The sequence below is a fragment of the Labrus bergylta genome, chromosome 13 (genome assembly GCF_963930695.1).
Source record: "Labrus bergylta chromosome 13, fLabBer1.1, whole genome shotgun sequence".
Lineage (NCBI taxonomy): Eukaryota > Metazoa > Chordata > Actinopteri > Labriformes > Labridae > Labrus > Labrus bergylta.
In genome coordinates, this window is record NC_089207.1 from 18474069 (window position 1) to 18499830 (window position 25762).

General features: G+C 39.8%; 1 protein-coding gene across 1 annotated transcript; it reads left to right on the forward strand.

Moving 5' to 3' along the window:
* The first annotated feature begins 2438 nt into the window (after window positions 1-2438).
* On the forward strand, window positions 2439-24923 carry gpr39 (G protein-coupled receptor 39). Its single transcript, XM_020633220.3, has 2 exons — window positions 2439-3643; window positions 23344-24923. The coding sequence occupies exons 1-2, from the start codon at window positions 2860-2862 to the stop codon at window positions 23841-23843; spliced, it is 1284 nt and encodes a 427-aa protein (XP_020488876.1). The 5' UTR covers window positions 2439-2859; the 3' UTR covers window positions 23844-24923.
* Window positions 24924-25762: the final 839 nt, after the last annotated feature.

Consider the following 25762-nt stretch of genomic DNA (forward strand, 5'->3'; position numbering starts at 1 on the left):
GAACCAGGTATGGACGGGCCTGTGGCACAGCCGGAGTCTTCCTCCAACCAAAACACAACATATACGTCTGGAGATCCCTCAGGTAGGTACAGTCGACAGGAGAACAGATTCTTGAACCAGTTTGAAGCACACACTGACGGTTATAGAAAGTTCATTGACTCTTTTTAAAAACATTTCCTCCGTTGCTCTGATAATCTGGATCACCCCCTGAAAAGTATAATGATAAAGAGGACAGCTTTCAAGAGTTTGCAATAATATCCAATGAAAAAAATAAAAGAGCCTGATATACACGTTATCCTTTTCAGGGCTTTATTGTGTGTTTAGCTGAGCCAAGAAAAGATTCTTTTATAGAAATGTGCATGAAAAGGATGCAGAAAAAAATATTTTCATATATATTTTGTATATTTTCTTTCAGTGTTTGCTACTGCACGATGACTATGAATCTGGATCCAAAAAGGTACTATAGAGAAGAAATAGTGTTTGTAAACACATGCAAATAATCACATCTAGACATATACTATGGGCCTTAAATGTCGAGGGAAACCTTTTGTTAGAGAAGCAGGAAACCTTTTAGATCCTGCGAATATAAGATATATTAAAGAGTCATTCTAGTCAAGAGTATCTCTTTAAATCTTCCCAGAGTGCAGTGGAGACTCGAGTAACAAGCCTTTTTTCTTTGACATACTTTCATCCTTAACAGCCCCTAAAAGTCAATCTTATCTTTTTCAAAACATGCTTTCATTTTGAATATACATTTTCCAGCATCAGTTATGTCCCTGTCATGTTTGTCGAACACTTCATGTGTGATATTTCCTCACACATCTCACAGCTGTGAAGTTCAGCTCACAGGACATTGCAGCTCGGCGTGGGTTTATCTCAAATTGCCAAAATCAATTCCACAAAATCTCTCACACACGAGCGCCTCATTATTAAGATCTAAAAAACAATGTGGTGTCAAGCTGTTTGTAATTACACACAGACATGTGAGCACAACAGCAGATAATCCAGAGGAGATCTTGAGACATAAATGAAGAGGCTCACAACAACAAGCAATCATCCTTTAGATTTCAGCTTCCTTCTGATTTGACAGTGAACATGAGGCTGACCTCGTGCTTTAGTTAAAGGTTTCTAAAAATATTCAATAACAGCGAGAGGACATTAGAAGCTTTTTTTCTAATCATGTTCAACCTGTTGACCCTTTTCTAGCTCTGTGTCTGGTGAGGTAGGTTGTAAAGGTTATTGACAAAGGCTGGTCAAAGATAAGTCCATTAATGTTTGTTTTCACGTCCGATATCATTCTGAAACCATCCTTCTGTTTCCCCTCAACTATTAAATGTTTTAGGGAGTTTAAGTTGCTTGTTGTACATGCAGTATGAAAGGAACAATTTTAAGTCCGCCGATGAGAAAATAGATTTTTTTCCTCATGAATTTGCATCACAATAATAAAGTCTTAATGAATAGAGTGAGGTTCAAACTTTCAGTATGAATACCAGATATTTGTTATTTGCCATTTTCAGAATTAAGTCAAATGATGGTTCGGAAAAAAAGTCAGAATTTGGAGGGTAACATCGCAAATGTTAAGAATAAATTGAAACTCTTTATTTTAGAGGAAAGTATAAGAAAACAAATCAGAGATGTAAGATTGTTCTGTATTTTTTGCATTGTTTTGGCAACTTTTTTCTTCATTCTAAATAAGGCATTTGAATTTTAAATTTCACTTTACTCTTAATAATCACTTAGAAATGAAAAATGCAAGTTAAGAAAAAACAACTTTTCCCTCTGGTTTATGTTTTCTTCCCCCTTTAAGTCACCTGTACAGATATCTTACTTTTGTTCCTGACATTTTAGCTCTGTTACTTCCAATGCAAAACTAAATAAATCTTCATCTTCTTATTTTTCCCTCGATGCCTCACCCTAATCTCCTGTAGTGGCCGGCCTGGTGATATAAACTGTTTCCTCCTCTCCCACACAGACATGCCTGCTTTATTTCAGACATGTCCCTGTTTGAACTTTTCAGCTTCTCTGCGTTCATTTTTAAAAAAATGTTTTAATCAAAAACTACCTTTTCAAACTTTCCAGATGTTGACTTCTCTACCTCACCTAATATTTATTCTGTCTTCTCTCCACAGTGAATGTTCTCAGCTGTGTTTAAGGTGTTCATTGAGATTTCAGGTTTTGATCAAGGAAACTTTAAGATTTGAATATTTCTCCAGCTTCATATATTTCAAAGTCATCTTCCATAAGTATTCAAGTTTATTTGATATTTCTAATCTCACCTAAGTTGGAGTAAAACATAATGTTTGTTTGAAAAGTAGGCCTTTAATTGCTGGTGATAAAACATGAAACCACAGCCACCATTCTGCCTGTTTGCAGTGATTAATGTTTAACCCGCCTGCCCACTGAGGTGGGAGGAGGAAAACTGTGCTAGTCGAGTTGTGTCTTACACTTTGCTCAGACTGAAGTGAAACCACATCTTGACTCAGACCTGTGAGGACTCCCTGGGATCTCAGATGATCGTCAAGAATGGATTAGACTCTGAATGAAAAACTGGACTTTCATACGCAAGAAACTGAAAACTTAGAAGAAGGGAAAAAGTTCTGAAGAGTTGCCATATTCTCGACCCTGGAGTGACATGAATTGACGCACCTCCTGTGATTTTGAATTTTCCTCTCCACTGGGACACTCTCACTGGAGAATTAGAAAACGGTCAGGACTAAGTAAGTCTTCATTGTGAGTCGTTATCTTGGGAAAAAAAGCTCACCTCTGGCTCTCGGCTCTAATCAGGGACTCACCCTGCAGAACTGATAAGCTCAAAGAAAAAATCAATAGCAGAAAATCTGCACTCACCACTCTGTGACCATGAGTGAGGAAATAGAGATAGCAGAAGAGAAAGACTGGCGCGAACTTGAACCCAACTACCCGGTCAAAATCTTCCTCACAGTCCTGTACAGCCTCATCCTGGTGACGGGGATTGTGGGTAATTCAGTCACCATCAGAGTGACACAAATACTGAATCGAAATGGTTACCTGCAGAAAAATGTGACCGACCACATGGTTAGCTTAGCATGCTCAGATATGTTGGTGCTCCTTATTGGCATGCCCGTTGAGCTCTACATCGCCATCTGGTTCCCATTCACGTCGAATTCTGGCAACGCGTCCTGTAAAATCTACAACTTCCTGTTTGAAGCTTGCAGCTATGCCACCATCCTCAACGTAGCCACGCTAAGCTTTGAGCGATACACAGCAATCTGTCACCCATTTCGATTTAAAGCTTTGGGTAGAAAACGGACCACCGGACTCATCACGTTCGCCTGGCTGGCGTCCGTGCTCGTCGCCCTGCCTTTGCTCATTGCCACAGGAACGGAGGGACACATCCCCTTACGTGCGGACACACCTGTCCAGAATCTGACCTTCTGTACCAACCTGAGGGAGCACTGGGTGATGTACAGGGTGAGCGTCTTTCTGGCGTTCATCATCTACATGATCGTGTTGATCTGTGTGGCCATCATGTGCCGGGCAATGATCCTCGTGCTCCGGAGACCTTTAGGATCCATGGATGACGGCCTCGATGGAACTCAAAGAGCACCGAAACACGAAAGTCAAAAGATGAAGACGGCCCGTAAGCAGACCATCATTTTTCTTGGTAAGTGGTTTTCCTCTTACTTCATGCTCAAATGCCATTTCCTGTCTGCTGTGTTTCAGGCGCAGAGTCTTAAAAATTTAAGGAATCTGACAAATTGTGACATTTTTACCGACTTCTCCATTGGTGAGCAAGTACCAAGATAATCACATCCAGCTGATATTAAGTAGACCAGCACTCCCTCGTTTGCCGTGTTGTTTAAAAACCAGAGGGAGGATGTAACCGTACAAATTCATTGTTCAGTAAGTAAACTAGATTTTTAAGAAAAGGCATACGTCATCACTGGAGTATTGGTATTCCTGGAAACATTTGACTTTTGCCTCTTGTAAGCAAATCTTTTTGTACTTCCTACTCCTTACATTTCAAAACAGGTTAGTTGGTTAGTTCTATTGCATGTTAGAGTCATTATTTATGTATTGCATCACTGTGTGGTTAGCACTGTTGCCTCACAGCGAGAAGGTTCCTGGTTTGGTTCCGAGGACAGGGACTTCCCCTCAGGGTACTCCTTCCTCCCGCTGTTAAGTTAAATTGTGTCTCAAAAATCTTGCCCGTAGTTGTGAATGTGAGTGTGGCTGGTTGTCTGTCTCTATACGTCAGCCCTGTGATTGACAGGAGAACATCAGGGTGTACCCCAACTCTCGCCCAATGACAGCCTGGATCGGCTCCAGCCCCCCGCGACCCCAAACAGGAAAAGTGGTCTAGATAATGTATGGATGGATACTGAACAGGAGTGACAGCATTCCAAATAAGATGTGAGGTCCAGTTTGCATAACAACAGTGAAAGAGGGCTACTTTAATTCTGCGGGGACATTTTAGACTCTTCACATTTTCAATCATTGAGTCAAATAAAAAAAACATTTAAAATCAAATATCTATACCTTTACTTGAGTAAGAGAGATGTTCTTCTGACACCCTCGTATACTGTGTTTTAATACCTCTTGCAATCTAAGTGTCCATTCAGAAGTAAAAATCTCTGTCAGACTGACTCTTCCTCTGTTTACAACACTTGGAGCCTGAGTCCTGAGTGGAAGTTAAGAGAAACAAATCCAGGCTGAGTTTCCGATCTTGAGACTATTCAAATGATTGATTGTTACACCCTCGAATAAACACACACACTGCGGTTGTTTAGGGTGTGTTCCTAAACTGAGGGATAAATCATCCTATGAGAGTAACTGTAGCTGTGTGCAAAAAGACGATATCAGTCCTTCCACTGTCGAGCATATATCCAGTTATAAACATCCAAAATAAATAGAGCTGTATTTGGGATTTGGCTGTTCAGTATGAAGCTTGAATATTTGCTGCTTTTTTCCCGTCAGTTCAGCGTCACACCAAACTTCTGTCAGCCTGTGTGAGTCCTGTGCTTTACCTGTAAGACTGACATTTAGCTGAGTTTGCCACGAGTGCCTGTATCAAAACCAGATGTAGGTAGCTATAGCTAAAGTAAGCCCTAGCTCTGTTTGGCTAAAACAGCTTTCTTAAGGATTTTACCTGTTTTTAAATATCTGATGTAGCAATTGAGTCCACTATAGTATACATCACTTTAAAGAGAATATTTACCTTTATATCAATGCTATGTGTGGTTTGACAGAATCACAATATCAAAAGAGTGGAAAAGAGCATACTGTGGAACAGAAAACATAATGCAGCAGATTAGGAACATGCACAGAGATCACACAGTACTGTGCATATCTACAGTCCCCCCCCCCAGCATCTCAATAAACAGGCTCTAATTGTTATGGAGAAGAAGAGACCTCTATGATTATCCAGTTTTCTGTCAAAAGAAAGCCTTACAAACGAAGAACAGAATTCTAACCCCCTCCAAAAGAAGCTAGCAGCAGCTCAGCTCACAGCCTCTGCAAATGTCCCTCAGCTGAAGAGTGACTGAGAGACACTGACTTTGAAGGTGAAACTGCTTTATCAAATGTTTTACCAGTGTCATCATCCGATCTCTTTGTTTTGGACAGGAGGAGAAACCTGTAGATGATTAAGTTCCTGGTAAATAGAAACCATGTGAACAATTAATAAAAAAACTACAAACAAGCTAGCAGCAGCTCGCGCCCTATAGCTTTAGCCCTGTCAGCTGAAAAGTGTCAGTTTAATTTCTTCTCTGTTGAAAATTCAGCTCCTTGTAAAAATAAACACCTGGTGAACAATAGAGAGTAAATGATCATGCTGACAGTCTTCAAACCAGTTATTTAAAAGTGGCTTAAAAAGTATAACAACATTCGTGACTATTGAGCACCCCTGAAACCACCTGAGAAAAAAAAGAGCCTTGTGTGATTCTGTACTCAGGGTTTTAAAATATGACCCAACAGTTAGAGTTGGTAGTTATCTCACAGTTATTATTTTATTGTATTTTGAATAGTCTGTTGAAAAAGGAGGTAGTTATACGTACTACTAGACTGAGGAATATGATAGGCCCGCACTCTCGCTACAATGCCACAAAAAGCTTCAGTTCATCACAATTACAAAATTTCCATCAGAGGTCTTCTTCAGGTGGTGTTTACAAATCTGTTCCCACATCTAATCAAACCTTGACCCATTGACTGAAAATCAGTGTGCCACAGGTTATCAATCTGTGGGCTTGGCTCTTTCTCTTGCCATGCAGCTGACACCAATAAGGGGGGCTTTGTAGGTGACATGTTTGTTGCCACTAAGAGGTCCATGTCAAAAGCACATGAAGCAGCAAAACTCAAGGAAAATGTAAACAATGCTGCCATAAAGTGAACAAAAGAATAGAAATAAAATAAGTGAAACCCAACAGAGACCTCATTGAGATGGAAGTTCTTTCCGATCAGTCAGGTGTGCAAACCGTGCCGAAGCTTGCCAATAGTCTTCTATATGTGACGCATTTTAACAACAGAAGGTGCAGAGTGTGAGCACGGGGCTGAACATCCACAGGACATTCGAGGCATCCTGCTCCAGTGGACTTCATCCAGCTCTAGACATGAGGAGGGACTGGTTCAGAGATGTTATGGGATGCAGATTAGTCCCACAGCAGAGAGGCTGAAATGAAATGAGACAGGAGACACACAGAAACATGCGGCAGACAAACTCCCAGAATCCCCTCGGTCAGATAGCAGAGCGGTCACAGAGAACGAGCACATGAATAAACAGGACACTGACAACAAGCAGGACACACAGGAAATCAATAACACATGCTGGAGGAGGAAGTTTCACTCGCTGTTTTTCCCTGATATGTACTGGTTGAAACAGTTGCTTAGTAAAGGTTTGAAAAACAGCAGCAGGCAGAATGAGACGTTAAATGATGTTAGATGTTAAACCTCTGATGCAGACACTGATTAAATCCTGTGCAGCACTTAACGACAATCAATCACTTTTTAGGCTCGGTCATTTCCAAAAATGTAACTTAAACCTACTTTAAGTTTGTCAAATACCAATAAGAATAGGGGGACGAAGAAGAAATTTCTAACTCCAAATAAAATGATAAAATGAAATGTCAATAAATATTCGATTGTGAACGTAGCGGCTACATCAAAATACATTTAAACTACTACTACTGGGGCGGCTGTGGCTCAGTTGGTAGAGTAAGTCATCTTTCAACAGGAAGGTCGAGGGTTCAATCCCCAAGCTACATGTCTGATGTGTCCTTGGGCAAGACACTTGTGAATTGGATTAGATACTGGAAACCTGCAGCTGCAGCTGATAACCATCTTCTACATCCCAGCTGTTACCTGCAGCTGATAACCATCCACCATGTTTTTTTTTAAGAAGTGGGCACGTGGCAGTAAGCCTGGTGCACAGAGGTCTGCTTCATGGAGGGGGTCACAAGCAGATGTGATGTTTATATTCATAAATTTAAAATTTCCTCATTTTGTCGCTCAATTCACCTGTGAAGATACAAGTGAATTATTTTGATATTTGAAAAGATCTCAATGAGATTAATGAGATGTTTTTATTTACAACACTTTTCATTTTTGAATGAAGCATTAATTAATCTGTTGTAACTTTGCTACGTCGTAAACCTTCATCCCCTGAGCAATCATCAGCACACATCCTCCCTCTCTGCAGTCAGCCATGATGTCATGTTGGATCAGTCTGAGTGTATAACAAACACAAACACACGTCTGACTCACAACGATGGAATTCATTGTGCACTTACAGCTCAGTCTCACAGTTTCATGCTATTGATTTTGTTTCCTGAATGGTTGCTGATGAAGCAGCGAGGTCACTGGAGCACAAACTCATTTGTCATTAGATCTTTTGTTTTAGAGCTCAGAGCTTCTGTCTGTAGGTTTTCACAGTTGTGTGATCAGAAGAATACAAACTATGCTCTTTTTTATGTTGCAAGGAAAACGACTCAGAGTGATAACTTCCTATCAGAAGACACATTTCTAGATTTTTCCCCAAATGATGCTTTCTTTTGATGCCCGTTAAGGTGACCATTTACAGTATAGAAATGAGCGCATTCTCTTACCTCTTCACACTTTACTCATTCAACTTTACACTTGTCCGAGGGCCCAGAGAGTCAAAACTTTGAGAACTCTTGTCTTCAAGAAACCAAAAGTAATCTCTGGAAGTATAGGTTTAAATAGAACGAGTAGCAGTAACTTATTTGATCTTTTAATCCTGTTAGCAGCTGGGAGAACTGGTTTGAAATGTGGCCTTAAACTAGAGCCCACAAGCGATTAAAAAAAGAAACGATCTATGAATCGTTTTAACTTCAACAAACCAATCTGAGCTTTTCCTTTAAATGTCAGATGGTTCAACTCTAAACGATGTATTTCACCATTAAAAATCTAAAGTGTACCTCCTATACAGTGCTGCAGTTATTAACACTGTGACCATAGCTTAGTTTCAGTCTCAGGACCCACATGTATCAGCCTCTCTGAGACGTTTCATCAGCCTGACTGCTTCATGTAGGAGACACACTAACGATGGATAGGCTACACTCAGAGTCTCTGCAAACGTCTTTATCTTTCAATAAGATTTGGACATATTTACTTATCTACCATTACACAAAAGGCTATTTCTCATATTTTTTTTTACTCAGTCCTTGCAGTGATTGTGATACCAGCCAGTCGTAAGTCCTCACCTACAATGATGAATGTAGTATTTTCAACAGTGTGCAAATGTAGTTTCTGTGTTTTAAAGACCCCAGACAGATGTTGTATAATGAGTCAGGTGTATTACAACCATTCATATAATACTTTTTTTTATCTATTAGGCACGATTACGCACTGGAATCAGAGCCGTCAATAAAGGGCGGTCACTGCTGAGCTCAATGTTCATTCTTTATTTTCTCATGCCTCAGTGCTTGTATTATTCTTATTGTTGGGCATGAGATGTATTTCTTCTATATATAAAAAAAGTTTTATTTTGACCTGAACTCCAAAACTCATACAAGCTAACACACTCATAAATAACTCAAGGAGCCGGACTTTAGTTTTTCATTTTGGAATATTACATTTGACTGAATATTACTGTAGGGGTCACGTCTGCTGGCAGCAACAGTTCTCAGTCTCCTGCTCGCTGTCTGCCGTCTCACTCTGCTGCCAAATAATCACACTTTGAATTTAGACAGTTTTTGAGAGTTGGAGCGCTCAGGTTCCACTCTGATGCTCGGCTCCTGATGCCAGTTATCTTTCTCTCAGGTGGCGACGTCTCTGTCACTGCTGCACTTTACCTTCACATAACTTTTAATCCTGGTCGGTCTCTGCGACATCGGAGAGTAATTAAAAGGACAGAGCATCCCTGTTAAGTTGCCCACACATCACGTTCAGGACACAAGGTTAATTAGTTTAGATTTTTTCAAAGTAGCAGCGAGCTGGATGAATATTTATTTTCTGTCTTCAGCCTCTGGCCTGTTAGCTCCGACTTTCTGCACACCATATGTGATGGAGACAAAATAAAATAGGTCCATACACAAAGTGAGCGTAAGAATAATGAAATACAATCAAGGTCAGGAATGTTTGGCTTCTTATGTTTGGGCGGCTGCGGCTCAGTTGGTAGAGTCATTGTCTCTCGGAAGGTCGAGGGTTCAATCCCCAGATCCCCAAATGTCTGATGTGTTCTTGGGCAAGACACTTAATCCCGAATTGCTCCCACTGCTTCGTCGGCGGTGTATGAATGAATGGGATTAGTTACTTCTGATGGACTCTTTACACAGCAGCCTCTACCATCAGGGTGTGAATGTGTAGGTGCCCTGCTGTGTTAAATCACTTTGAGTGGTCAGAAGACTAGAAAAGAAATATACAAGCTCAAGTCCATTTACCATTTACCATTCGTATGTTGTTGGGGTCCTGCAGTGTTGTTAGTTTTTTGATTATTTTGTTCTTTTGGGAGTTTTTGCTTTGCTGCATCAATTGCACTTTTGCAGACAATTTTCCAAAATCAAAATAAACCAGAGAAGTGAACCTCTGTTATATTTAGACCTGATTGCTCCTCTGTGGACAATTTTGGTTTGTAATGATTTTGACCCGCAGGCAGACAAAAGTGGTACATCTTATCTCTTGTTGTTTCTGACCAGAGATATCATCCTGCTTTCTTTCAAATAGCTAATGTGCAAAGACTGTTCTCAGCAGCATGCTGTGTATTGACTCATTTGGCCCAGAGGCAGCAGACTCAGGCATTAAAAACAACATATATATATATCAAGAGAGTGCTCTTAAAGAGGCATCAGTATCCATTTCAGTCTAAATATTAACCAGTGAAAAGCTTCAACAAGATAATTTAATGAAAATGTTGCAAATAAATTTGAACTTCAATGCATATCAGGAATCTAAATGTTTACTGGCCTCATGATTTGTAGATGATTTTGTGCTTTTTAAACCCATTTACTGTCCTTAAAATCCTTAATATAAACACAATATACACATTCATATACACAACATATATTAACACAACTGTGCCCATTTTGCAGCTAAAAAAAACAAGTCTTGATTATTTTTTGTTGATCCAAATCTCATAGAATTTGAAACATGCTTTTATTTTGAAATTTATGAATGTTGGATAAGTATTATTACCAACTCTGAGTGCAGAGCCTTGCAGCTTTAACGTGGACTCTACAGATTTTACAGATGTAACTAAATCTTCATATTTTGAAGCTTAGGGCCACTGACGGAGCTGCTGACAAGATCTGAGATTTTATTTTTGCATTTAGTTGTTTTGTTTGGTCCATGAATTAAATAAAATTTAGAACATGTTTACAATGCATGTTTGATCTGAGCAGGGACATGTAGGTAAACAAAAACATCCGCATCCATGTGTTCAAGAATATCTAAAGCAGTGGTTCTCAACTGGTGGGTCGGGACCCAGAGGTGTGTCGCAGAGCCATTTTCAGTGGGTCGCGAAGGTGTGCCTTCAGTTTCTTGCTTCTGTCACATGTTTTGTACTGACTGAGGTCCAAGCTGCACCATTTCTCAGTAAAAAATATCAGAAATTTGGGTTGCAATTTTTCACTAAGGAGTTGGTGGTGGGTCCAGAGGCGAGACGAGTTGATCACCACTGGTCTAAAAGATCTCAAGGTGGACTCTTTCTTTAACTTTCTCTGCTTCTTTGTCTCCCCTTCTCCAATCATCCACCCTCCTCTGGCCTCACAGGACGGAGCCATAGCTCGTGAACTGCAGCGGAAGCCCAATTGCCTCCAATGATCCTCTTCTCATTCTGATCGATGAGGTTTATTTATTGTGTTGAATTCAGATCCAGACTCCCCTTAGGCCTGTTTCTGCAGCCCGGGTGGCCTCCTTGGAGCTCTCTCACTATCAGATGGAAAATAAACCAGTGGGAGGATTTGTTGAGCCTCTCTAGGCAGGTCGATGAGTGTTTCTCACCGTTTCTCCTCCGCTCTGACTGACAGCTGCAGAGTTTGGTAATAAGCTCCTGAGCCCTGTGGCCCCTCGGCGGCCAACATCGCTAAAGGCAAGAGTTCCTGCGAGTGACAGGCGGCCCTCGGCGAGACGCCTGGGAGACGTTCCTGCAGATGGCTGAGGGGGCGACTGTGTGGCTCCTCGGTGTGTCAGCACTCAGAGGGGAAATCACAGATTATATACAGCGTAGGTGTGTGTTTACTTATCTGTTTTACAACACCACACTCTGCTGCACGCCACATCTCGACACACACTCCTGGGATTGAGTGGTGTTTGGATGATGGGAGGTGAGCGGCTCCAAATCTTATTCTGATACTTTTTTCCAACTTGTCACTTAGTTTCCAACTTTTTGGAGAAACATGAAATACATATGACGTTTTAAAAAAGGTAAGAAATGCTCCGACAAACGACAGGATTGACACAAATTGTAATTTTTCTAACAAAGGTGCCAGAATCATCTTTGTTTTGATAAAACTATGACTCACTAAGAAACTAGATCCTTAAAAATAACTAATTACTTGTTGACTGACGCGGGTCAGCTAAAAAAAAAACTGTTTACATAGCATTCATTATTTAAGTCTTTCTGAGGAACACTGAAGTAGCCTGAACCTGTTTTAGTCCTTGTTGGCGATTTAGCTTTTTGGTTGCAGCTCAGTGCTAAACTTTTTAGGTTTCTATTTTGGTCTGTTTGCAGTTTTGTGCTGAGCAGAACAGAAACAGTAAACCAGTGAGTGAGTCTATGAGAGATTTTTTCCCTGCATGTCCTTGCTGGGAACTTTGTCTGTGATGTTGATGAGGCATGTTAATGTTTGCAGGATGTTAAATCAGGGATAATTCTCACCAGCACTTTTTTTTTTTTGCTTTAATGAATTAAGGTTGTTCTTACGCTTTTGTTATTTAACACTGAATCCACAACCTTGAATTATTGTTGACCTGGTGTGTGATTCCACATTGCTAACCGTTGTTATGGCATCTCAGAAGTAAGTAAATAGGTTAGTAAGTGAAGTTTATTTATATTGCACTTTTCAGACAAAGGTCACAAAGTTCTTTACATCAACAAAAAACAACAACAGCATACATACAATAAAAACAAGGACAAATGAGTCATGGAAGACATTATAGAATCCTGCTCTAACGAGGAACAATAATTGGCACAGTAAAACATAGATGAGTAGGTACATTGGGTGGACCTGATTACCCACAGGCCTGTTTAAACATCAATGTTTTTTAGCTGCTTTTCAAAAGACAGAGTCAGAAAGATGTAGCGAGATGGGCAGGGAATTCCAGAGGATTGGTGCAATGGCCTCAAAGAAGTGTAGAAGTATGACAGGCCTGATGAGCAAACACAAGTCGTAATATAATAACATCTCGGTCCCAACTCCAATTATTGTCAATAAGAATAAGCAGAACACCAGTCAAATTCATTAATCAGACCCTGCATAGCTTCTGTGATGTTATCAAACTAGTTCAGCAACTCACAGGGTATCAAAGGATAAATGCCATTCAGAGAGTTCAACAAGAGCAGCAGAAGCATCAATAACAAACCAACTGGTTATTATAAAAAAATGAATGCAACATAAAATAAACATAATTTAGTAAGAAATAAAAATCCTGGTTTGGAGTCATTTGAGCACTGCACAGCTCCGTCTCCCCAGGAAACTCTCACAGCCGTGCTGGAGTTGTAAAAGTAGTAAAATTGCTTCCTCCTCTAATGAGAGACCTTTTGTTGTGTTGGATGTTGCTGAGGGTGAAGCTGCAGGCAGCAGCACACAGAGAGAGAGAGCAGGTGGAGATGGAAGAGGAGGAGGAGTTTTTTTTTTTTTTAAATGTCCTGTGGGATGAAGCGCTTCAAGGAGCTCCAACTCAATCACAACAAAGCGGCCTGTTTTATCACATTCAGTCTGAAAAGTCATTAAAACACAGGCGATGAAAAGAGAGAATGTGCCCTGTAGTACTGCTGATAAATCACAGTCACATTTCACTCCGGCTAAAAGACATTTGTTATGTTTGTTGTGTCGACATAATGAATAAGGCTGCTGAATACAGATTTGTCCACAGTTTTGTTAAAGGAAGAATGTGCAACATTTTACATGTAAATAAAGCAGAAATCCACTATATCCTCTGTAAATGTGTCTCCGAGTCATGGCTGTCTACAATGAGTGAGAAGTGTGAGTCCCACCAGCTGTACTGTTGTCTGGTTCGTGTTTACATGGACAGGACGGCCTTGTGTATGAATCTGTTTTAGTACAGGACCAGAGTAAAGAAGAAGAACATAACCTACTCACTGCTTGTAAGTGTCTTTAGAGCTCGATCGAACATTAACCTGCTAACACAACAATGCAGGACACAGGCAATTGCAGGTCAAGCAAAGAACAATTTTGTCCTCCTCTTGTGCTTAATGGTGCTTAATTATGGTGCGTTCTAACTGCTAACTCCTTTGTGTGAATGTGAGTGGAGAGGGATTGGAGGTGTGTCTCTAGAGGAGAGTGGAGGCTTCAGAATAGCGGAGGTGTGGCCAGACTGCAGTTTGTTTTGGTTTCATGCTGGTGCTCAAGGGCGACAACTACTGGATCAAAAAGTTGCACATTCTTCCTTTAATGACTTCAATTCCTGAGTCATAAGTTTTAGTGTGTAAACACAACCGGTTCCTCTGCTTCATATTTTACAATCAACAGAAACTTCACAAAGTAATTTCATTTTGAACATTTGTCTATTTTATGGTGACAAGGTCATGACCTTTACATTCACCTATGAAAGTGACTAAAAGCACGATTAGACATTTGGACATGAGATAGTCAGTACAAGTATTTATAGAACTTTTGCATCTCCGTTTTTTGACATTGAAAAAGAAAATCAACTTGGATTTGGTTTTTGACTTTTCTATTAAAAAATTAAAATCAAGTAACCGCTCTTTTTTTCAATTTTGAATTTCTGTTTCAGATCCGTATATCCAATGTCCTAAAGACTTTCAGACCCTCCTCCTCTTGACACGATAAATTATCTGTCATACAGTGTTTCATAAAACAAACAAGAAGCACTTCTGCTGATATGATACATTTATGATTAAGAACTTAGCCTCCTTGGCACACAAGATTCGGCAATGACCATTATACATGTTCAACAGATGTCGTTACACAAGTACAAAGTACAAGTTTGATACCATTAACTTAAAATTTACATCATCGTTGATAAGAAGTCCGCCGTCCAACACCAACACCCTTACACAATACCGGTTTTATGATCACAACCAGGAAGGTAGAGCGCTCACAGTACAGTTTATCCACCATGTTTTTATCATTGTATTACTTTAACATTCAATCTAATACCCGAGTCGGCACCATATTGAAGGTTTATGCACAGCAGATGTTGTGTTGCAGAAAATCATCACATCATTTGCAAACATGAAAAAATGAATTATTATGAGATTATAAAAGCAACACCAACAGATGTTAATGAGCTTTTAACTGCCTCAATAACTACAACATGATCAGAAATAATAACAAGCCGCTGTTTTATAACCTCGTTAATATGAAAGTCAAACCAAAGCGAAACTAATTTGCTTATCTCCCTTATAAAGAATTGAAGCTCTAAACAGGCCATATGTTGGAGTTGTTGTCTCATTTTGTGAAATTCTGCATATATCTAAAGATTTTTTGGGGACTTTTTGCCTTTATTTGATACGACTGTGGATAGAGTAGGAAATTGAGAGAGAGAAGGGAATGACGTGGGAAAGGAGCCACAGGTCGGACTTGAACCCGGGCCGCCCGCTTTTAGGACCACAGCCTCCGTACATGGGGTGCGCCCTAGCCGCTAGGCCATCTGCACATTAAATTCTGCACATATCTTAAATAAGCTTAATTTTCGAGGCAAAATATCTGTCAAGTTTTTTTTTTTTTTAATTGCTTTTATTGATTTAAATCTTAACAATCCAGGGAATGAGTCAATTACAGAGTACATACAACCACATAAATGCCCGATCAGCCCCCCCACCCCCAATCAAGTGTTTGGGTGGGGTTGTCACAGAGTGTTAAAATGTAAAGGCCAATCATTTAAAGCTGTAAGACTGCTTCAAAGAGACTTGTTTTAGGAGGACAAACATGCAATTTAAATCATACTCTGTTAGCTGTAGCTCAGTTGGTAGAGTCGGTCGTCTCTCAATCGGAAGGTCAGGGGTTCAATCTCCAGCTCTCTACCATCAGTGTGTGAATGTGTAGGTGTGACCTGCGGTGTGCAAGAGCTTTGAGTAGTCAGAAGACAAGAAAAGGGTTATACATGCTCAAGCCCATTTAACATTTAATTAAAACGTTATTCCTAATAAAGCCATGAACATCAGGTCAGAAGTGTTTTCATGATGAATTCAAAAGGGACATTACAGTTTCTGATGTTTATCATAATTACAGGTTTGCTTAGTTTTAACCGTATGAAGTTACACAAACTGCACAATCAACCCCTTAAGCACGTTTTGTCAGTTTGTAGAGAAAGTTATCTGCATCCAAATAAAACCAAAGCTTTGCTTAAGAACATCTGCACTAATTCAACATGATGCTTTTTAAAAAGGAGTTTCTGCAGAGAAAATGAAATCAGTGGAGCAGGATTATCTATCACCAGGCGTCGTGTCTCCATGAGAAAATCTCCTGTAAGATTATTAGATTACTGCCGTTATGAAAGATATTCCACTGCTGTTTACTCTGGATATTTAAATGCTTTAATGACTGAGGATCTTCTGTTAGCCTTCACATTAATTCACTAACACTTCCTGGATTACAGCCCAACATTACTAACTCTTTATAATCGCAGAGAGGGGAGGGGGAAACCTCTCTATTTGTGCCCGACAGACTCATGAATGACTTCAGATTTTCACAGTCTGAAAGGCTTTAGTGGATAAGATGTAAAACATTAAGACAATGTTTGCCTTTTATCATTTAAGGATGTTTTTTTGCTGTTTGAATTGTCCTGCCAGTTAAACTCACCCATCTGGCACCCTAAAAACTCGTTATTAGGTCATCAATATTCCAAAACTCAAGTCTACAATTCATGAAGAAGACGCTATTATCCAAAGTGATGTACATCAGAGACTTGAGAACAACACAAGCAAGAGGAAACAACGTGAATGAACAGCTTTAAGCCTTCAGACACACAGGTGCTGGTGCTGACAGGCAGAGCACTTTCTTTTTCAACTTAATATATCGTCATCAACAACAACTTTGACAGCTGTCCTTAAGAGTTCTACTTAGCATCGAAACCATCCTAAATATCGTCATCTTCATCATCAAGTCTCTATAAGAACTTCCCTCAATCGATAAATCCTTATGCTTTTAAAGATACGTAGTTCATCCATCCTCGAGGGGAAATTCTGGTTTACACACCAAAATTGAAACATGCACAAACAGCAGCGATGGACATTTGCACAAGGGCGCCTCTGCAGTACTCGTGGAGTGACCTGGCACTTATCCAGCCACGAGGCCATCTTCCATACTTTGGTCCTTAGCAGGAACTGAACAGGTAACCCTCTGGTTCCAGAGTCCCTATACAGACTGAGCTACTGCTGCCTTCTTCGGTCTGTGTGGGGTCGAGGTGTATTACTTTAACAGGACTGTAGGATGTTTGCCTTGATCACAGGTTGTTTATTACCAAAAGGAAAGAGTTAAAGTACAACTTTATTTAAAAGAAAACATAACTGGATCAATAAAATGGCTGATAGATGACTTAACTCAGTGTTCTGCGTGGCTGACCTTCTCCCGGTTTCATTTCCTCCACCAGAACAGAGGCAGTGTGTTTGTAATGATGTTCTTCCACTTTATTCACTCATATCAATGTTGACAGATTAATCACACAGAAACACAGGAACATGGCAGCTGTTCGCTTGACCACACCTCATTTTAAAACAAACACATCCCTGCGTGCTAACAGGAGCGCAAGTTGATTTGATATTTAAACAACATGAGCGCTGGGCGTTAAAATGGCAAATGCATCAGTAGAAAAAATAAGAAAGGACACCTGTGCTGCATGCCAAGACGCGTATGATAAGGCTCTTTTTGTCATAATCATATTTTTGACTCTGCCTCTGAAGAGAGATCTAAGTGTTGGATTTAACTTTTTTTTGGGTGTGTCAGTGGTGAGCCTCAGCGGCGTGGATTTTTCGTTTACATTAGTGAAATACTCGTGCTTTTGGAAGGGCAGGAGTAAAAATAAAAAGGGCCCCAGCTGTATGCCATGGGGTACTAGCTGTAAGAAAGTTGTGCTGTGTATCAGTACATGTTGAAACCAAACCCTGAATTTAAAGGTTGCACAAGGGTATCGTGGGGTCACTTTATCTTTTCTGGCTCAGAGAAAGTTCTCGTAGTACCCAGCTTTCAGCAGTAACCAGCTTTTGGTTGTAATGTAATGCTGACCGTCTTGAACAATGTAAATAAAATTTACTGCACATGATGCTTCACTCACCCCCGGTCTGTGTGAAGAACTGAAAGCCTATAAATCACACTCTCCAGTTACTGCAAAGAGAGGCGATTAATTGTTCCAAAAAATCTGAGTTAATTACCCTCTAATTAGCAGAGAGTTATATGTTGCCTCATGGCAGAGAGACAGTAGGTATGTGTGTGTGTGTGTGTTTATGTGTGTGTGTGTGTGTTAGTGTTTGTTCTTGGGGACATCACTGATGAAACAGTCAGCATGGATTGCAGATTTAAGGCAGGCGCATTCAGCATGACGAGAGTTGAATTTCAATGATAATAATATAATGAATCAACCAAATGTGAGCGTCTCACACAAATCCCCGAGCGGAGTGAACCTAACACAACGCACACACGTTCTCGACTTCAGCCGCATACACTCCTCTTCCTGATCTGTGCAGACTCAGTGGCAATTTTCCAGACACAGTAGCTATGTTGTGATTTCATTAAGTCCTGCAAATTCAACCAATCCACATCATCTCAGCCTAGCAATATTGTCAAATCTGATGCCTTTTGTTGTCAGAGAATTGAAATGAAAGAATATATTTATTCAGAAATTGACTTAAATCCCTTAAAAAAAGTAGAAATCCTATCATGAAAGCTGTTTAGTAATACTTTTATCATATCATGAGTCAGTGTATCCTCAATCCCAAAAGCTGACCAATCACCTTACTTCCACCTGCTGTGTTGTCATGTTCATCAGCAAACACATTTCAGTGAATCAGTGGTATGAGTCCATACATTATTCTTTGCACATTTGGATAAAATTCAAAATGGCATGCACAGTGCAAAATTACTGTTTCATGGCTGTTCATTTTTATTCAGTGTCACAACCTCTATGACAACTTGACAAGAAAGTCGATCAGAAGTGATTTCAGAAAAAGCCACTCGCTCAGCCAATGGATGACTCTTAATAGAGAATTTGTACCCAACGCTAAACGATACAATAAATGCAGAAAAATCCTGCAAAAAATGCCTAGAGGGGCAGATAATATATTCATTTGAGAATCTTTTCATCTTTAAGGATTGCAGACAAAATGGCAGGGTTACAAAAACTTCCATAAAGTGTGAAAAAATAATGTAAAAACTTCTCTAAATGGGGGTCAGGCATGTGCACACTGGAGAGAACATTAACAACCATATTGGAAATCCTTCATATTACAGCAGAAATAATTAGCTGTTTAACAAGCTGTCGCAGTCGGAAATTAATTAGCAAAATGATTCAAATCAATTTCCAATTTTCACAACATTTTCCTCTTCAATTTTTTTTTTTTACAAGAAGGGGATTTTCTGTGTTAATCTTTATGTCGTTGTCCATTAAATATCTTTGTGTTATTGACTGTTAAAGGTCAACAACCTGTTGGAAGAAGTCATGTTGGCATCTGGATCCTGAAAGTTGTTAGTTTCTGGAGCCTGCTTCTTGAAGAGCTTGATGTCCCCAAACATAAAACATGGACATCAGTTGCCAAACTAATAATCATTAGGTTTCTCTTTTTTGTGTCTGATCCTTGAGAGAAGCCGTCTGCAGATGATGAGCTCTGAGGGTCCTTTTTTTAAGTTTATTGTGAAGTCCAAACTCAAGAGATGTGGTACATGATTCATCGTTCATAAGAGCTACCTCCAAAGAGTAAAAGCTGTTCATACTGTATGTTATTATGTGTTAGCCCTGGATTGCTCTGGAAGGATTTAACCCTTGAATATAATAATAATAGTTACGTCAAATGTGCTCTGAAAAGTTTGGGCATGACAGTCTGTAAAAAATGCAGCGCAGTTACCACCAATCTTGCAGCAGGCGGTAATTTTGGTAATTTTTTCACTTGGCTGTTTGCATCGCTGATTGAGAATTACATGTCTTTCACATTTGGACTTTGTGTAAATTGCTTCATAACAGCCACTTTACATTGATTCTTCATAAGTACAGACTTCTTCCACCGACACTTAATGAAAACGTAATGCTTTTGTAGTTAAAAGATGCATGTAATTGAACACTGATTAGCCTGGTAGAGTCAATTATACACTCAGCAGAACAAGAAAAGGTGATCAATCCATAATCACAGCGGCTATTGAAATGCCATCACATTATAATATGTAATATGCATAATCATGAATTCTCCTCCTTTATTTGCAGGACTCCCAGATTATTTTTTTCAAATTTGAAGTTTATATCTTTGATGCAACAAGAGAGCGTTCTCATGGTAGACTCAAATGTTGCCTGTACAATCAGAAGTCTTCATTGGTGGATTTCTTTTTTTTTTGTTCCAAGTCATTAACTTTTCCCCAACTTTCACAAAAACAAATTGATGCCTAAACCTAACAATAAAAAGTTACCATAGTTGTTATGTTTAAGATTCTTTGTAAGATCTTCAAAAGAAATGTGGTTTTGGTTAAAAATTGGTAAAACAAGGCAACTATCCAGAGTGATGGGAAGTCTGACGACACTGATTAGTGTTGACTGGGAGGGCTGTGCTCGTCTACTCTATGCTGCATGTCATCCTCTTTAATGACTTTTTTCTCTCTTTGGTAGTTTTGATCAATTAAGGACAAACTGCACATGAGATAATATTTGATTAGAAAAGTTACATAGAAGCAAATCTTGTCTTATATTTTCATGTTTAAAAAGTTACGTGAGATCTGTCTGAAAAGGCTGTTTTCATCATTACGTCAGACCTTTTCTGTAGTCTGAGTGCTAAAAATAACCTCTAAATATTCCCTCTTGGTCAACGTGTTCTTTAAGATGATGACTGTAGTCTGTCGGCTGACGTAACAAAATCTCTATAAAGTCGTATTTGAAACAGGAACGTGATGGTTGGTTGGTTTTTGAAAAGGTCAAATTGAGAACACATTTACACATTTAAACAGAAAGTCATTTATTTACCATTTACCATTTAATTATCTATTAACCCTCCAGGAAAATCTTCAAACAGACAGCTTTTGTCCCCACAAATGTCTCTGTGCTTTCATTTTTCTTCGGCCTCTCCTCCCGTCTTATGGAGTTCATTTATATTACCGACTTGTTCTCTTTTCTACTTTATTCTCTCCTCCTGCTCACGTCTTGTTTCCATTCTTTGTATTTCCATCTGTATCTCCACCTCCCTTTTTATTGTCCTTGTAAACTTTGATTTGACTCTGTTACAATAATGAATTTCTTCCGTTTTGAAACTGCAGTGACAATTTATCTCATCAATTTCAAGTTGTTAGGAACAATACAAGCGTTGCAAATATTTCCCATGCTGCACTTTTCTTATTGCTCCGTGATAGCTGCTTTTGCTCCTTTTTGTAAGCTCATTCACTTCAGTCTCTATTATATTAAGGCTTGTTTCAGGAACACTGTGGTGCATTGTCACTGTGTTACCAATGTGGTTCAATGGTAAGTATGAATGTTTGAAGAAGACTGTCTGTATGGAATGAAATGACTGTATACATTTATATCATGTCATGTCTGATGAAGGCGAGGGCCCAATATGTAAAATGTGTTTTTTCCATTAAATTCAATTTAATTGGAGCAGCTTCTGGTGTGCGGACTCAGTCCTTTTTTTTAAATCTTTGGATGTTTTTTTCTAACAGATGGTATATGGTCTATGGTATAACCATTCCAGGGCCTGCAACAAACTAATTTCTGTCAGCTCCTAAAGCTGATCAAAGCCAGGTCGAGGACGCAAATGTTAGCCAGGAGGCTACAGTGCTAACCTAATGAATCATCCAAATTAAATGACATCTGGGGAGGGCTCATTAACCGGGTCTTTCAGGGGCCCAGCCATCTTTGTGGGCGAGCCTGAGAATTAAACAAGATAATTATCTTGGTATAACGAGTAATGTTTTTATAAAGAAATGTGATTCTGCCTTGTTTTTCCTGAATAAACAAGATACTAGTACCTCAAAATCCCAGAAACCCGGAAATCTCCACAAGAGAGAAATGTCCTTGGTGTTGTCATTTTTTACTCTGGCCACTGAATCCTGTTTGAGAAAAACAAACTCAGACGTGTCCTACATCGACGAGAGCCTGCTGACACCTGAGATTAGCACAAAGTGAGAATCACTGCTTCCAACAGAATAGAAACACCTGAACAGAAATCTTTAAATGTGCCTGGTGTGCTCAGGTAATAAACAAGACGAGGCGAAGCTTGTCAAAATGAAAACCTAAAAAGGGGATTTTAACACTTCATTTATAAGAGAACACTTTACTTTTAGTTTTCCTCTCAGATGAATGATGTCCAGAGCAAGTCTTGGACGGCGAGCTATAAACAACTGATGATATCTGTTTTCCGCAGCAGGACAGGATGTCTTTAGCCAGATCATTCTGTGAATGCTCAAAGGCTGTTTGGTCACATTGTATTTTCATTAAAAACACAGCAGGAGAAACAGATAAACACCAGATTAGAGAATGCGGTTGTGTTAGTCCAAAGAGTGAGCACATGACTCAGACCTGACAGATGAGATAAATCAGCAGGGAGGTTCAGCAGTCAGAGGCAGCATCCTGTGCCACGGAGGCCAACGTCCTGTGTTTCACCTACATGTGGTAAACAATGACTCGTTTAATCACAGGCGGAAAAAAAACACAGAAATCTGGCACTAGCAATGGCGATACATGTGTTTAATATAAGACGAGGATGAAGTTTAACACATTTCATGTTAGATCCTTATATGATACTATATTTTGTTATCATAGGACAGGGCCTTGTTTGCTGTTTCACCATGCTTCCTGTCTCTATGCTAAGCTAAGCTAATCATCTTTCGCTCTAGCTGCATATTTAGACTAGGGACTTTAATGCCAAGGTCAGATTACACATTATAAGCACGATTATAACCCGGTAAAAAAATCGGAAAATCGACCGTTACATCAGGTGTAGTGTGTCATCGTAGACGACAATCAAAGCCACATATGGAACGCCTCACAACCTCCAGACAGAAAGTTGAGCACGTTTCATTTTTTTTCTGCCTTGTATGATCGTTGACAGAGACCGATGAGAACACAGAGTGGTCTGCACATACAAAAGTCACCAGCACAGACAAACAAAAATGCAAAACAAGAATGGGCAAGTTGGTGCTGGGAGATGAATCTATGAGACGGAGGAAACGTTTTTTGTTTACAGTCTTCTTCCTGGGTGTCGTCTAGCACAGCCCCTCTTTATTCCAATGCTGGCTGTTTGATTGGTCGGCTACCGACTGACTGTCATGTCCGTCGGTCAAGTCACGGCACAAATGTATTGCTTGGTTATCACCTAATCTGACACAGCAACCAAAAAGATCGCATAGTCTGACCTCGCTGTAAGTGATAATTCTCAGAACAGGGACAAACAAGATTATTTTTTAAAATATGAAACTACTAAAAATGTAATAAATATTCATGAGATTCTTGTTCTCTCTTGGCTTACATTTTCTTGTTCTTTTGTTTGTGTTTCTAACTTTCTCTCTGCCTCCTCCTCAGGTCTCATCGTGGGATCTTTGATGGTCTGCTGGTTTCCAAACCAGATTCGTCGTCTCATGATGGCGGCCGTTCCAAAGTCCCGCTGGACCATTTCTTACTTCCGGAGCTACGTCACTCTCCACCCTGTGGCCGACACGTTCTTCTACCTCAGCTCGGTCCTCAACCCGTTCCTCTACAACCTCTCCTCCCGACAGTTCAGGGAGGTGTTCATGCAGGTGCTGCGGTGCCGCCTCACCATCGAACACATCAACAAGCGCACTCTGCACGCCAACGCTGCCTCCGGACGATCCCTGCGGCCACTTCTTCTAAAGTCATTTCGTCGCAGCAAGGTTAATGCCCGCACCGCCACAATGGAGAAAACTCCTCCCACTTTTACGACCTTCCAGCAGCAAAGTGATTCAGGAGTGGCTTCAAACACTGAAACCTCTCTGAACCTGACTGAAGAGTCTGATTCCATTCCCAATACAAAGACACGCATACCATCAGAGAGTGACGTATAATGTTCTGTACATTTTAATGCAACAGTAAAAACAAACCAATGACGCCTGCGCTCATATGAGACACAATTAAAGAAATATTTCTTATACACAGTAAACCCTGTACCAAGTGTAAAGGCAGAAATGTAATTAACAGATTACACTCAGCTGACATTTTGACACAATCGTGAACTGGATGGGACTCCTCAAAGAGACGAACGTTTATCATAAGACATTTTAAGTTTAAAAAATGTAAGTTTTTGCATGAAGACCCACAGCTTGACTTCATTGGCTGTATAAGAATTAGATGTAGAAGTGAAGTCATTGGGGCCCCTTTCAAACTCTTAAAGGAAGAATGTGCAACTTTTTGATCCAGTAGATGTCGCCCTGTCCTGCATTGTTGTGTTAGCAGGCTAATGTTAGCGCTCTTTAGGTCGTAGCTTCACATAGCATGTTAATTGAATCTGATTGATGGTGATGTCAAAATGCTTAACAAAAAGGCAGTGAGTTTCTTTCTTCTTCTTCTCTCTAGTCCTCGACTAAAACAGATTTTTTTACACAAGGGGAGGAGCCGGCCGTCCCGTCCATGTAAACACGGCTCTGACAACAACACAGCCAGCGGGACTCGAGCTTCTCCCTCATTGTAGACAGTCATGACTCAGAGAGACTTTTACAGAGTCATAAGGACATATTTATGCGTAAAATATTGCACATTCTTCCTTTAAAGGTTCAATATCTGGCATTCTGAACATTAAAATACCATTATTCAATTATACCTGTCTTTTTTCACTGGCAAGTTTTCTGATAAATGCTTATTTATCTGTCTTAAGTCCACACATTTTATTCATATTGAAGTATTTTGCAACTGAAGCATAAATTAATGTTATCTCTTGTTTTAGTTTTTTTTTCCCCTGTGTTAACATTATTACAATCAACTGATAAAAAACATATATAAACAGAATACAGATATAAAAGTTGTATGAACACTTTTGATCACATCTTATTGATCTTTTTTTATAATGTCAAAATCATTTTTTTTAAACTCTTAAATAATAAAGTGCAAGACTCACTGTGCTAAGCATGTGAGATATTGAACGATTCACACCCCTGTGTTTCATACATGTTATTTTCCATGAACCCCTCCCGCTCTAACTGTTAGCCCTGCCACCACGTGCGGGGAAGAGCGACCCCCCCCAGCCCATTCAGGGAAGCTGTGTGTAGAGGTTTTATAAAGGAGAACCAACAGACCTTCAAAACAGAAGAAAATACTTTGTACGGCCACAAAAGACAAAATGTAGAAACTGATCTGTGTTCATATGTTTATTAGCTCTTGTCTGCTGCTCTCTCTGCCTTACAGAAATAATGACACCTGACAGACGGGTGAGGAGAGTGTGGAGACAGGAGGTGGGGTGGGGGGCATTTGTTTTGGTCGTATAGTAAACCTTTAAAGGATTACCTCAGAAACTTCCTTCTCTTCCCAAACTGACCTTTGGGTGGAACAACCAAAAGATGCACATACAACAACACAGCGACATGTAGGTGCTGCAGAGACTTCCTGTTCATATGTGATGCTTTATACTGATCCACCTTTAGTCATTTTTGATGCAGTAGCATGTGGTCCAAAGTTTGTATCATGTTTGTAGAAATCTGCATGCTCACAGCTTTATGTACAATATTTGTAGGCAAATGAAAAACAGAACTTTACGACTTTCCAGAAGCTTCCAGTGTGTGGCCCAATAAAAATCAAGAAGATAGATCAGCTTCGTCAAAAACAATGGTGTAGGAGACACTAATCTGACTCGTCTGTTTGAGGGTACAGTTTCATGGAAAAGAGCTCCTGTTCATGCCAGGATACGATACGTTAACATTGTTGTCATGTTTTCTTCTTGGTCCTTGAATAAAAGTAAAAAAATAAGCACACAGAGCTTTCTAAAACCGACCTA

What these genes read in the sequence shown, in the direction of transcription:
- gpr39 (XM_020633220.3), top strand. Translation starts at nt 2,860, where the DNA reads ATGAGTGAGGAAATAGAGATAGCAGAAGAGAAAGACTGGCGCGAACTT. An exon ending in GCAGACCATCATTTTTCTTG is followed by an intron (nt 3,644 to 23,343) that starts GTAAGTGGTTTT and finishes CCTCCTCCTCAG; the next exon opens with GTCTCATCGTGGGATCTTTG.